Source organism: Anguilla rostrata, chromosome 7 (genome assembly GCF_018555375.3).
Source record: "Anguilla rostrata isolate EN2019 chromosome 7, ASM1855537v3, whole genome shotgun sequence".
Taxonomy (NCBI): domain Eukaryota; kingdom Metazoa; phylum Chordata; class Actinopteri; order Anguilliformes; family Anguillidae; genus Anguilla; species Anguilla rostrata.
In genome coordinates this window covers 53,099,983-53,114,502 of record NC_057939.1, presented here as the reverse complement: position 1 = coordinate 53,114,502, position 14,520 = coordinate 53,099,983, and the positions used below count along the sequence as shown (strand labels likewise).

General features: G+C 48.4%; 1 protein-coding gene across 13 annotated transcripts in view; it reads left to right on the top strand.

Moving 5' to 3' along the window:
- Positions 1-13,284, top strand: part of si:dkey-237h12.3 (teneurin-3) — a 335,946-nt gene extending 322,662 nt beyond the window's left edge. For all 13 annotated transcript variants that reach the window (XM_064345147.1, XM_064345148.1, XM_064345156.1 and 10 more), the window contains 7 exons: positions 807-1,681; positions 3,805-3,980; positions 4,981-5,216; positions 6,624-6,920; positions 9,105-10,716; positions 10,937-11,067; positions 11,647-13,284. In XM_064345147.1, the coding sequence (XP_064201217.1) occupies positions 807-1,681; positions 3,805-3,980; positions 4,981-5,216; positions 6,624-6,920; positions 9,105-10,716; positions 10,937-11,067; positions 11,647-12,402 (4,083 nt within the window). In that variant the 3' untranslated portion in view covers positions 12,403-13,284. The remainder of the gene's footprint in view (positions 1-806; positions 1,682-3,804; positions 3,981-4,980; positions 5,217-6,623; positions 6,921-9,104; positions 10,717-10,936; positions 11,068-11,646) is intronic.
- Positions 13,285-14,520: the final 1,236 nt, after the last annotated feature.

The following is a 14,520-nucleotide window of genomic DNA, read 5'->3' as shown; positions in this document are numbered from 1 at the left end:
CCTAATGAGCGTCCTCCACTTTTCGGCAACGCGTTAAATAGGCTGAAGGGGAAGTCAAACGGCTGCGTCGTCTCATGACCCCCCCCCCCTTCCCCCCCAGGCTATGACCCGTAGGCGAGGATGATGGGATACTGCCGGCGAAAGGGTTTCTGGTTTAACCGTTATTTAACGGCCGAAATTACAGCCTCGCGGCTAAACGGGCTGAGGCTTTTTTGTCCTGCCGGGGAAGGGGAGCCGAGCCGGTGTTACGTCTTAATTTGTAGTCCTTGAACACACTTGACCCTCGAGGTGACTGTTGGGCTGATGGGAGTTGTAGTTTATGTCAGGTTTGGACCTGAGCCACCCGAACTCCACACCGTTGTCCCTTGCTTACAATGAGAAATCGGGCCGAAGGGACGTGTCAGCGTTATCGGTGCGGCTGCACGGGCGCTGAATTATAAGACGGTCATCGGGGGCTCAGATTAAGAATCCAGGGTTTCCTAATTAAAAATAATTGAATGCTATTACCTAGTGCAATTTTTATTTATTTTTTTGTTGGCCAGATTCCTCTATCCTCAGGCAAAGACGTGGTTTAAGGAGAACATCAGGCTGCAGAAAAAGCACCCAAGCAGGCAGATGAAATCATGGAATCGCTTGTGTAAAACATACTGAGCCCCATAAAGTATCCTCCTCCACCAACAGAACCTTCTCCACAGCCCCATTTCTGAAGCGTAAATGCAAAACATTGTACGACTCTTTCATTTTTGTCGCACGACACTTGTCAGAACTTGTCAGTCTTAACACTTTGGGGTTATCTGTGTCTCCAGGTCCGTCTGGAGTGGCCCACCGACCTGGCCATCAACCCCATGGATAACTCCATGTACGTGCTGGACAACAACGTGGTGCTGCAGATCACGGAGAACCGGCAGGTGCGCATCGTGGCCGGGCGGCCCATGCACTGCCAGGTGCCGGGCGTGGAGTACGCCACGGGCAAGCGGGCGGTGCAGACGGCGCTGGAGTCGGCCAGCGCCATCGCCGTGTCCTACAGCGGCGTGCTCTACATCGCCGAGACGGACGAGAAGAAGATCAACCGCGTGCGGCAGGTGTCGACGGACGGCGAGATCACGCACCTGGCGGGCGCGCTCTCCGAGTGCGACTGCAAGAACGACGCCAACTGCGACTGCTACCAGACGGGCGACGGCTACGCCAAGGACGCCAAGCTCAACTCGCCGTCCTCGCTGGTGGCGGCGCCCGACGGCACGCTGTACGTGGCCGACCTCGGCAACATCCGCATCCGGGCCGTCCACGGCAACAGGCCGGCGCTCAGCTCCGCCGGGTTCCGCGAGGTGGCGTCGGCCGCCGACCAGGAGCTGTACGTCTTCGACGCCAACGGCACGCACCAGTACACCATGAGCCTGGTCACCGGCGACTACAAGTACAACTTCAGCTACAGCAACGACAACGACGTCACCGCCGTGACGGACAGCAGCGGCAACACGCTGCGCGTGCGCCGCGACCCCAACCGCATGCCCGTCCGCATCGTCGCCCCCGACAACCAGGTCATCTGGCTGACCATCGGCACCAACGGCGGGCTGAAGAGCCTCACCGCCCAGGGCCAGGAGCTGGTCCTCCTCACCTACCACGGCAACAGCGGCCTCCTGGCTACCAAGAGCACCGTGATCGGCTGGACCACGTTCTTTGAGTGAGTGTCGTCTGTTTCCTGTCGGTGGAAAATACGATCGCGGAATAGCGAAAAACTGCCGACTGCACTGTATTCCCCTCGCCATAAATACTCATTCAGTTTCTGTGGTTGACATAATTGCATATTTGCTGTAAAAAAAAATAGGTAATAAATTATACATATCCTTCATATGCCCCGGTTGCAACCTGGTATTAAAAACCCACCAAATGAATCATAACCTCTAATTGAAATAGTTTTGGCCGCATATGGAATTAATGGGGGTGAGTCGTGTTTTTAAAGCATGCTTGCGAAAGTCTAAGTTCTTCCATTAGGGCTGTGATTTATATGCGTCTCTCCTTTGAGGCGGAGGTTTAGTTGAGGTTTGGCGCAGGTTTGGGGCAGGTTTGGCACAGGTTTGGCGCAGGTTTGGCAGTTGTTTGGCAAAGGTTTGCCTGCAGCGCGCTCGCTGGGCTGTGATGTGCGCTGTCTCTGTGACCCGCGCGCTGTCACTGCTCTTGCTGAAAGGAGACGGTGGAAAGGGCAGATCGAGCGGGGGTGTGAGTCCCTCCGGCAGCCCTTCCAGAAGCAGCGGACAGCAGCGCTATCAGCAGTCACTCAAACTGGGGGGGGGCAGGGGGGCAGGGGGGGCGGGGGGACAGGGGAGGGGGGCGCGGCTCTGGATGAGCGCGCCACTCGCCCAGGGCTTCTCAGCCGCACAGCTGACACCGAATACTGTCATCGTTAGAGAACAGGAAGTGTGCAGTGACACTCGCCAGTCCTGCACTGTTTCTCATGCTCCCACACGTATGCGTACGCATGCACACACATGCACACATGCATGGGCACGAACACACGCTCGCACGCACACACACACACACACAAATGCACATACTCACACACGCACATGCACACACACACACACACACGTGCATACACATGGGCACGCATACACGCACACACGCACATACACACGCATGCACATGCACCACACCGTATGTGACTTTCTGCGCTCTGACAATGTGGTTCCAATTAGCAAGCTGTTTATTAGTGAATTTCCAGCTTGAAGCAATTCACTGAGCACCCCCTCCCCCACCCCCACCCCGTAACGTTTGAACTTAATTTTGATGAGGAAAAAGGCCAATGCTTTTTTCACATTTAGTTCCTTCGGCTAAAACCTAAATTAGTTTGTCATTGATTTAAAAAAAGTTAACAAATAAATAAATAAATACTGATAAGCAACTTGAATAGTGACACAAAGTACACCGCACTACACTCATTAAGGTGGCTCAGCTGACTCTGTGCGACACCAGCGACCTGCCTAGAACTAAAATATTATGAAAATTAAATGGCTAATTAAAATTTTTAAACAACTGTGGGCTCAATTCAGCCTCTATTCAGCTGGGGGGGTCTTACAAAAAGTCAAGCCTAATATATAGTGCAGTCCATAAGTGTTTTCGACAGCGACATCATTTTTGTTGTTTTGGCTCTACACTTCAGCATATTGGACTTGAGATTAAACAACAGGACGTTAATGTGCAGACTGTCAACTTTAATTTGAGGGTATTAACATCCATATTGGGTGATTCCCTGTAGGAATTATATCCCTTTTATACACAGTTCTTCTATTTTAGGGCATTTTATTTTGTTTTATTTTATTTTATTTCTTATGTCAATTGAATTAAATATTAATATGTCTTTAGAAAAGAAAAAGTAACCGTCGACCAAAAGCAAACAGGAAAGCGCTTCTACCACAGTCTTCTGGAAAGCCGTTATAACGGGGAATTTCCGAGATATGTGCAGAAAGGCAACCCAGAGAGAAATCCACCAGAAGTTTTATCCCCATCAGCAAAACCGGCGATGTGACAAATGTGCCCTTTTTTAAAAGGAAAGTAATGAGAGCACAGGTATATCCACACGTTACCGGCGCGCGGACTGCACCCCGTGCCCGATCCCGGGGGCTCTATATTTAGGACGGCAGCAGCGGTTCAAGCAGATGCTTAGAGCGGCACGTCCGCAAAGCGCTCGCCATTCCTCCTCGAGATGGCTCCGCTCCGGACCGACCCGGCCCGCCGCGATTTCCCGGGTCTCTCTCCGCCCTGACCCAACTGCCGCTTTTTTATTTTTTATTTTTTTTCTTCTCGCAGCTATGACAGCGAGGGTCGTCTGACGAACGTTACCTTCCCGACCGGGGTGGTGACCAATCTGCACGGAGAGATGGAGGGGGCCATCACGGTGGACATCGAGACCTCCGGGAGGGAGGAGGACATCAGCATCACCACTAACCTCTCATCCATCGATTCCTTCTACACGCTGGTTCAAGGTAGGCCCTCAGCTCAGCAGGACAGGTGCTGAGAAGAGAAGCGGCCATTTTTCTTTTTTTCCCTCTTCTTTTTTTTGTTGAGACCACCAGGGCGATATAGACTAACCTCTAGCTGTTCATCATCCTGAGAACCAACAATTTTGGCTGAACAGCACTATTGAAAACTGCCCAGTATGGCTTTCCATGAAAATCTAGCAGCAAGTAGCACCCCTGTGACCTTTTTTCCAGGGTATGTGAATTACAAGACATGCCTAGAACCAACAGCTGTATAGTTAGAGCATTTTTTAAATCAAACTTAAAATGGTGGGTAATACAGAGCTAATTATAATTTACTGATTTCCATTTTTACTTAATTAGAGTAGATCATAAACTGAGCAGATTTTCACATGCACTCACCTTGGTACAGAAATTAGGAAAGACATTCTGGTTAGCAATATACAGTTGTACCAATACCATTTCATTTCAACGTAATTGTTATTTTGTAATTCAAAGTAGACCCTCTGGGGTGAGTTCTGGTAATTACAAGGGAACGTCGTCGTGTTACCACATTTTAACATATCGATAACACCCCATACTCCTGAATTTTAATTTGAAATTAGCCAAAGAGGATGGAGAATTGACAGCAATCCAGCCAATTAAAAATGTGGAAAAACAAACATAACTCGTCTGGTAAGTTAACGGTCCTCAGCGTGGGGAAACTAAGGACACCAGCTTTATGCAGAATATCTGCGTCTATGCAGACTGGCTGACGGAGGAATGTTGCTCTAAGCAATGGCATGGCCTGTATGGGTGGGGTTCTGCCATAGGAGTCATCCGTCAAAAGCAGGTGAAATGAAAGTATCTCGTAGGTTTTGTCACCTTCATACATTCCGCCACACCTGTCACTGAACCGAACGCATTTTGACCTTTTTTTTTGTCGCTTTGGAATGTCCGCCGTGCCCCACGCGTCCTCGATTAACCCTTTCCCTCCTGCTGAATTTTTCTGCCCCTCGTCCCTCAGACCAGCTGAGGAACAGCTACCAGGTGAGCTACGACAACTCCCTGCGGGTCGTCTATGCCAACGGGATGGACACGCACTACCAGACGGAGCCGCACATCCTGGCGGGCGCCGCCAACCCCACCGTGGCGCGCCGGAACATGACGCTGCCCGGGGAGAACGGGCTGAACCTGGTGGAGTGGCGCTTCCGCAAGGAGCAGACCCGGGGAAAGGTCATCGTGTTCGGCAGGAAGCTGCGGGTGAGGAAAGGAGCCCCTGTTCGCAGCCCTCACTGCGCCCAGTTAGTAATTAGTGCGCATTAATAAGCGGGTCGCCCAGTGCATGCTGGGATAGGCTCCAGCACCCCCCGACCTGACCCTGCCCAGGCATTAACGCAATAAAGGTATAAAGGTATAGATAATGGATGGATGGATGGATGGATAATAAGGTCATAAGGGTACTGTAGGGGCGGCAGTGTGGTATAGTGGGTAAGGAATGGGTCTTGTAGCTTAAAGGTCACAAGTTCAGTTCCTGGGTACAGACACTGCCGTTGCACCATTGAGCAAGGTCCTTGACCTGCATTGCTTCAGTATATATCCTGCTGTATAAATGTGAATGCTATGAAAATAAGTTGTGTAAATCGCTAAGAAAGTCAGCTAAATGCCTGTAATGTAAATTATATGATTTAACTGAACTTTAGTTTGGTTTGAAGAGGAAGCCACAGAAACCCAATTTTTGGCTCATGGAAACGCGCTGGCCTGGAATTTAATCAATATTTGTCCTCATCTTTGACTTGCAAATAGATTACCTGACTTTTTCTTCACAAACACAATTTGGCGATTTAATTTGGGATTACTGAGCTCACCAACTGTACATAAAACTTACATTTAAATTAAAGACAAATATTTATTACATCCAGGCCATTGACTATAATTAGATTTATGATTTGGGGGAGAAAGTGCCAATTACTCTCTTTTCTATATTCTTGTAATTTATTAATGCAGTAAACATTTAATGAAACAATATATTGGCATTTTTAACGATAAGCTCCGGTTTATTGGCATTTCTACAAGGATATACTGTACATTCCTTTAAAACATGTTAGCCTGATATGCGTGCAATGTGAGTTTTTCTTTCCCCAGATGTCCTAAACTTATGAGAACCAGGCACTCAAAAACTATTATGAAGTGACATTGTTTCAGGAAGTAAACTGAACGAGGGTCAAGATATGATTGCCTTTGCTTCCATTATAAAAGCTTGTCATCTTTAAATGAATGGCTTTCACTTAGGGGAAACTGCACGGATACGACCTAATATATCTTTCTGCCGGTTCGCTGGATACAGAGGGGCTTCATTTAAAAGAGTTTGAACGGATGCCAGAGTTTCTCTCAGTCTAATGAAAGCCTTTAAAACGGCCACTAATCCAACGCTTAGTCCACTTACATTGAGAACTCTGGAAATTAATTTACTGTCAAAGGGAATCAATCACGGTTAATGGCGTTTAAACAATAGCGGGTCGCTGAGAAACGGCATGCAGGCGTTTTGGGGCCGTGATCATTGACTGTGACTGTGACATTGTTGATGCTTTTTTTTCTTCTTCTTCTTCTTCTAATACCCTCCGGCACTTTCGGTGTGGGGGTAAAAAAAAAAACTAAACAAAAAAAAAGGTAAACGGAAGGAACCTTCTGTCTGTCGACTACGACCGGACGTTGCGGACGGAGAAGATCTACGACGACCACCGCAAATTCCTCCTGAAGATCATCTACGATGCCTCGGGTCACCCCACGCTGTGGGTGCCCAGCAGCAAGCTGATGTCGGTGAACCTGACGTACTCCAGCACCGGCCAGATCACCAGCATCCAGAGGGGGCCCACCACGGACCGGGTGGAGTACGACGGCCAAGGCCGGCTCATCTCTCGAGTCTTCGCAGACGGCAAGACCTGGAGCTACACCTACCTGGAGAAGGTAGATAACCCCGTCCACTCCGTGAGAAAATACGTACTAGGTATCGTAGTCATACTGAACAGTGCACATTATTGGTAAGCACATCTGCTCCATGTATCTTCCGTTCCTGGACCCACTCTGACCTCTGACACTTTGTGTACCCGCAACTTATTTGAGATATTTATATCTAATTTTGTTGAAAAGACATTTGTAAACATCAACATAATTTTTCAGTGTGTGATCTAATATCATTTTTGTTACTCGAGTGACACAAGGAAAATCGTGTTTTTAATTGGACAGCTGGCCTTCTGCTTAGACACAGCTTGTTTCAGTGGGGGTTAACAAAAGGTCATCTTTCAGCAACATAAACATGAGAAATGCCGGTCAATAAAAAGCGCATGCCTGGCGTATGATGTTTTCAACTCCTTGTGAAATAAATTGTGTTTAAAAAGGCGAAAAGACTAGCAGTGCTTTCACACATGAAAAGAAAAGGCTTGTTTTGAAAAATACCCTGGAAAATCACACAGGTAGAGGCCTTGAAAAAGCTTCTTCAGCTTCTGGGAATTGAATACAGTCTCCCACTGTAAATGGCCAAAGTTCCCTTGTTCTGTACAAAGTAGATAATTTTATTCCCACCTGTCAGTCGGAATGGTTGAAAAAGAAAGGGTGAATAAAAGGTTTATGTTCATTTGTGTTTACAAGCCAAGAAATGGAGGGAGGGAGAAGGTTTTAAATGTGTGAAATCCTGATGGTGTCTGCAAGGAGAGGGGGACGAGGAAGAGGAAGAGGGTGGCCCGAGCAGAAATTCAGACACAACCCTGGCGAGCAACAGGGGTCGAGTCTGCAGCTGATTCATCAACTGTGTTGTTATCTGCCCCAAAAGAGAGGAATCGATTGCTCATCCCTGGCGCTGGGAATATCAACACCCAGGGATGCTGCGTCAAGGCTTTCTGACAATCCCCCATGCGGCACAAAGATCAAATCGTTGGCTGTGTGTTGTTGTTGTTGTTGTTGTTGTTGTTGCTGCTGCGGTTTTCCAATTCCAGCCCAACTTTTTTTCATTAAATTGGACTTTATTTCTTACCGGCAACTTTTCCCCTCAGTGTGCGAGCGGAAACCTCCTCATCGACGCCCTGGAGGAATTCGCCCGACGCAACACAAACCGTGTAGAGGCGCGCGCATTATATATGCATGAATTTCCTCCTTTCCTCTATTTTTTTTTTTTCATGGCACCTGCCACAAGTGCAGGTACTGTGACCAGAAAGAAGGATATCGCCGTGGAAACATATGCCACGCGAGGAGCCCTGGGATCTGGAGTAATGTTCCTCCCAGTACGGCTGACAAGATGAACGATTCTCCCAGGGATGGCGCCCCCCCCCCGCCCCATAAGCCACCAGCTTCGCCCCCCCCAGCGCACAATCAGGGGCGCATACCAAGTGGCCCCGCCACGGCACTTCGCCTCCCGGGAGGGTTATCAGAATTAGTATTTTTAACAAACTCCCAAAAAATTCGGCGCCCGGGTTGACTACTGCCAGCGAGGAAAGAACGTCGCGTCTCTCTCGCGGGCAGCTCCGAGCCCGGCTGAGCCGTCGCTCTGTAGTCCTGAGTGCGGTACGCAGCGTTTTCGCGGTCTGCTTGGCATGCCACCGGCTTTTTGCATCGCCACTCCAAAAGCCCCCCCCTGCATATAAACATGAGACATTCCGGCGAGAATTATAAAAGTATATAAAAACAAAAAAAAACCTGACAGCGCTGGAATATTTTCCTCTGAAACTTTATGCAGTTAGACTGGAAAGTCAGTCTTTAGTCAGTCTTTTAGTAGAATTAAGGCAGTTTTTTTTTCTTCTCCCTTTAGCATTAAATCATCAGCCTCTTGACAGAGTGGGAAACACTTAATTATGTGATGTTTTCTTAAGTAATTGTGACTTTAAATGCAGCCCACCTTGTGACATAAGTACCCGGCGCTCTATGACGCCACAGCTAATAATAACAAAAGCTTTTAGAGTAACTCATTCGAATGCATTTAACAGGAGCGGCATTAGAGACACTCGGGTCAAGATGCATCTCAATTAAAAATGAGTCACGGCTTAAAATGAAATGTTAATAACTGTTTTTGTGCCATTTGCATTTGAAAACTAATGAGTACAATTATTCTGTTCACATCCATTTTGTTTTTTTCTTTTTTGTTTTCTTTTTTCTTTCCAGTCCATGGTGCTGCTGTTGCACAGCCAGCGCCAGTACATCTTCGACTATGATTTATTGGATCACCTGTCGGCCGTGACCATGCCGAGCGTGGCCCGCCACACCATGCAGACGATCCGCTCCGTCGGCTACTACCGCAACATCTACACCCCCCCGGAGAGCAACGCGTCCGTCATCGTGGACTACAGCGAGGACGGGCAGCTGCTGAAGGTCGCCCACCTCGGGACGGGCCGGCGGGTGCTGTACAAGTACCGGCGGCAGACCAAGCTGTCGGAGATCCTGTACGACAGCACCCGGGTGAGCTTCACCCACGACGAGACCGCGGGGGTCCTCAAAACGGTCAACCTGCAGAGCGAGGGCTTCATCTGCACCATCCGGTACCGGCAGATCGGGCCCCTGGTGGACCGGCAGATCTTCCGCTTCAGCGAGGACGGCATGGTGAACGCCCGCTTCGACTACACCTACGACAACAGCTTCCGCGTGACCAGCATGCAGGGCGTCATCAACGAGACCCCGCTGCCCATCGACCTCTACCAGTTCGACGACATCTCCGGCAAGGTGGAGCAGTTCGGCAAGTTCGGCGTCATCTACTACGACATCAACCAGATCATCTCCACCGCCGTCATGACCTACACCAAGCACTTCGACGCGCACGGCCGGATCAAGGAGATCCAGTACGAGATCTTCCGCTCGCTGATGTACTGGATAACCGTGCAGTACGACAGCATGGGCCGGGTCACCAAGAGGGAGATCAAGATCGGGCCCTTCGCCAACACCACCAAGTACGGCTACGAGTACGACGTGGACGGCCAGCTGCAGTCGGTCTACCTGAACGAGAAGGTGATGTGGCGCTTCAGCTACGACCTGAACGGGAACATCCACCTCCTGAACCCCGGCACCAGCACCCGCCTCACCCCGCTCCGATACGACCTGCGGGACCGGATCACCCGGCTGGGGGACGTCCAGTACAAGCTGGACGAGGACGGTTTCTTGCGGCAAAGGGGGGCCGAGATATTCGACTACAACTCCAAGGGCCTCCTGGTGCGGGTCTACAGCAAAGGCAACGGCTGGACCATCCAGTACCGCTACGACGGCCTGGGGAGGAGGGTTTCGAGCAGAACCAGTCTGGGCCAGCACCTCCAGTACTTCTACGCGGACCTGAACTACCCCACTCGGATCACCCACGTATACAACCACTCCAGCTCCGAGATCACCTCCCTCTACTATGACCTGCAGGGCCACCTCTTCGCCATGGAGATCAGCAGCGGGGAGGAGTTCTACATCGCCTGCGACAACACGGGCACCCCACTGGCCGTCTTCAGCAGCAACGGCCTCATGATCAAGCAGGTCCAGTACACGGCCTACGGGGAGATCTACTTCGACTCGAACCCGGACTTCCAGCTGGTGATCGGTTTCCACGGTGGTCTCTACGAGCCGCTGACCAAGCTGCTGCACTTCGGGGAGCGGGACTACGACATCCTGTCCGCCCGGTGGACCATCCCTGACATCACCGTGTGGAAACGAGTGGGCAAGGACCCCGCCCCCTTCAATCTGTACATTTTCCGGAACAACAACCCTGTCAGCAAGATACACGAAATTAAAGACTACGTCACAGGTAAGATGTGAAGGGGGCGACATCACTCGAGTGTATATATGTCATCCGTATGGCTCATAGAGGTATACCTTTTTCCAGTTCTGCCTTTTTTACGAAATTCCAGCTGGTGTTATCTCCTGGAATAATTTCTGTGGGAACGTGCGAATATGAGAGGTTGTCATTTGACGTCATGGTGAGACAGAGCGAACGTTTTTCTCCTCTCTCTCTCTCTTCGTGGCAGATGTCAACAGCTGGCTGGTGACATTTGGATTCCATCTTCACAATGCTATTCCTGGTTTCCCCATCCCCAAATTTGATCTGACTGAGCCGTCGTTTGAACTGAAGAAGAGCCAGCTTTGGGATGATCTGCCGGTAATGTCTTATTTTGCGCTGTTTTTTTTATTTCCTTTCACCTGTCTTTTGAAGTTTAGTTGGATTTTAGATTAGATAAATTGTGAGAAAAAATTGTGAGCCTTTTAGGATCTACCTCCAAAAGATCCCTTTAAAAAAAGCGTTGCTTGCTGAATATTTGTACTAATGGCTTCATGCATGTTCTTTGCTATACAAATGCTGTTGAAAGGTGGTGTCAATCTGAAAGCTCCATATTCTCACATTTTAAAAACTGATTTAAAGCTGCTTTTCATGCAGTCCATGTAATTCTCAAAACAGCGTTCCTGATAAAAGTGCTATTTTTTATCCTTTACCAAGTAGTATTACTTATTATTTGTGTTAGCCATCACAAATGACAAGAAAAATGGAAATATTACTGTGTTTTGTTTATCCATATTTCTTCCCAATTTTACATTAGTGAAGCAAAGCTTCTGGCATTAGAGAGGAGACAAGCACTGAAGGAGTGCAGCCAGTTGTCAGATGGTCTGGCCTGTCAAGTTCTGCAGTGTTTAGACATTAATAATGCATTTCTTCTCTCTCTCTCTCTCTCTCTCTTTGCAGTCCATCTCTGGGGTCCAGCAGGAAGTAATAAGACAAGCGAAGGCCTTCCTGTCCTTTGAGAGGCTGCCGGAGATGCAGCTGAACAGGCGACGCGCCGGCAGAGAGAAGTCGTGGCTCTGGTTCGCCGCGGTCAAGTCCCTCATCGGGAAGGGCGTCATGCTGGCCGTCAGTCAGGGCCGCGTGGTCACCAACGCGCTCAACATCGCCAACGAGGACTGCATCAAGGTGGCGGCGGTCCTCAACAACGCCTTCTACCTGGAGAACCTGCACTTCACGGTGGAGGGGCGGGACACGCACTACTTCATCAAGACCAGCCTGCCGGAGAGCGACCTGAGCGCGCTGAGGCTGACCAGCGGCCGCAAGGCGCTGGAGAACGGCGTCAACGTGACCGTGTCGCAGTCGACCGCGGCGGTCAACGGGCGGACGCGCAGGTTCGCGGACGTGGAGCTGCAGCACGGCCCGCTGGCGCTGCACGTGCGCTACGGCACCACGCTGGACGAGGAGAAGGCCCGCGTGCTGGAGCAGGCCCGCCAGAGGGCGCTGTCGAGCGCCTGGGCCCGCGAGCAGCAGCGCGTGCGGGACGGGGAGGAGGGGGCGCGGCTGTGGACCGAGGGGGAGAAGAGGCAGCTGCTGAGCGGCGGGAAGGTGCAGGGGTACGACGGGTACTACGTACTCTCCGTGGAGCAGTACCCGGAGCTAGCCGACAGCGCTAACAACATACAGTTCCTGAGGCAGAGCGAAATAGGGAAGAGGTAACAGACTGCTTTCCCATTGGCTGCCAAAGAGACTTGCCCTTGGCCAATCCCTTCGGAGGAGTTGGGGTGGGGGGGGGGGGTCGAGGAGGTGGGTGGCGGGGGTGGTGTGGTATTTGGAAGCAACGCTGTGTGTTGTGGTACATAGCTTCTACAGCATAAATGTAGAACGAAGAGAACTACTTTGGGCCTTGACAAGGCCGTGAAGCAGATGTCTGTCTGTAGCACAACCTTGATTTGGACTTTGGACCCTTCTTCGGAGGAAAGGAACTAAGGGAAGAAGTTGTTGTTTCTAAAGGCAAAACGTTTTTACAATTGACCTTAAAAAGGGTATCTGCTTCAAAAAAAAAAAAAAAAAAGAAATGTGTTTACATATGCATATCACTGCACTCAGCTGGACTAATATGTATAAAGCCTATCAGTTTTCTTACTAGGCAATGTCGATTATCATGTTTGTTTTACCTTTACGAATGGTTGACCTTTGCTTATAAAAAGTAGTTTTGCTCTTATTGATTAAAAAAAAAATTCATGTCTCAGTAACCAGCCACAACTGGGAAATTCTGCTGTGCATAAATTCAACTGCTTCTCCTGTGCTGCTTTCTATAAGGACATTGCCACCAGTGAGTATCCAATGTATTCTTCATTTTACAAACTTATCTTGGTTTTCCTTCGGTTGGAGAGAATGAACACGGTACACAAAGTAAAAAAAAAAACAATAAAAATCTACCAAGCAAAGGAAAACTCAAAACTTTTGTAAATTTATGTGAGACTGGTTCTTTATGGGTTTTTTCTATGAATTCCAAATTAACTGTTCATCAAATATTAGTCTCAGAGGAAGTAATTTATGTAAAGTGTTTATACATTACAAAATAAAATCTTAAGAATACTGATGATTTTTTTTTCTTTTTCTGGTCACGTTGTCTGGTTGTTTATACCCTTCAAACATTTTGAATATCGTATTCTCTATATTCGATTTTACGGTGACGCTAATTCAAATTAAAGGTAATACATGTACTGTAATAATGGATTTGTAAGGATGTATTGCTGCATAAATCTTAAATTAGCTTTTGTAAGATGAAATATAGAAGTTCTCGGACAGTATTTGTTTTTTATTACAAATAAACCATTTTAAAGTGGAATTACACATTTCTTCAGTAACATGTCACTGGTGATATCTGCTTGGATTATTTAATCTGAAAACCACGTCTTGGGCAGTGGCTTGGCTTCAACCATTTATGTACAAGCAGAGTGGGGGGGGGGGGGTGTTCACCCCTTACAAAGTAAATTCTAGGTGGAACAGACAGTTGTACAAAAAAAATTCTGGAAAGTTCTCCATTGCTGTCCAAGTCCTATTGGTAATCTAAATGTAAATGATCCTGTTCCTTTTGCAAAAACAGCCCCTTCTCCATAGTTAGGAGCGTTATGGTTAATCTACTTAGCACAAGGCAAGGATGGCAGTGCCATAGGCTGCAATGGGATCTGTAAAACAGTCTTTAAAAAAAAAGCCTAAATCTGCTTCTGACTCAAATAAGTCCTCCCACTCTGAGCACCATTTACCATGATATTAAATTTACGACATGCTTTGAAACCTAGTTATCTAAAGGAATACATGAAAAAATGCATATACTATTTAATTTAGCTATGCAAGAACAAGCGTGTAAGTACCGCCTGAAATGCCGTTGTATAAAATGTAAACCCCTCTGGATGAAGCGTCATTTGTTAGACGTAACCTAAATAACAAGTCAGTGTCGCAGCTGCCTGGCAGTGAACGATGAGATCAGCGAGCAGAAAGCCAGCTTTTTTTTCTCCTCCACTTTCTAGAAGCATCTCTGTTGTTTCTAGCTGAGGTTTCTTCATGCTTCTGCAAGGGAAAATATTTTGCCCAAGCATTTAACCTCTCAAAGAGTAGGATTTTCATAATGTTGAAAAGTCAGTGCTCCAAGAACATCATTGCTTTCAGTTAGCGGTATTGACTGTTACATCAGCATTAGAGTGTTCTATTATGAACATTCTAATCACGTATTTGTGATCTCACACCTTACACGGCTGAACTCCCGTTTTACAGTCCAGACAAGACTTTGACATTCCGAGAATTTTTCAGTGCTTTCAGCTGTCTGTGAGA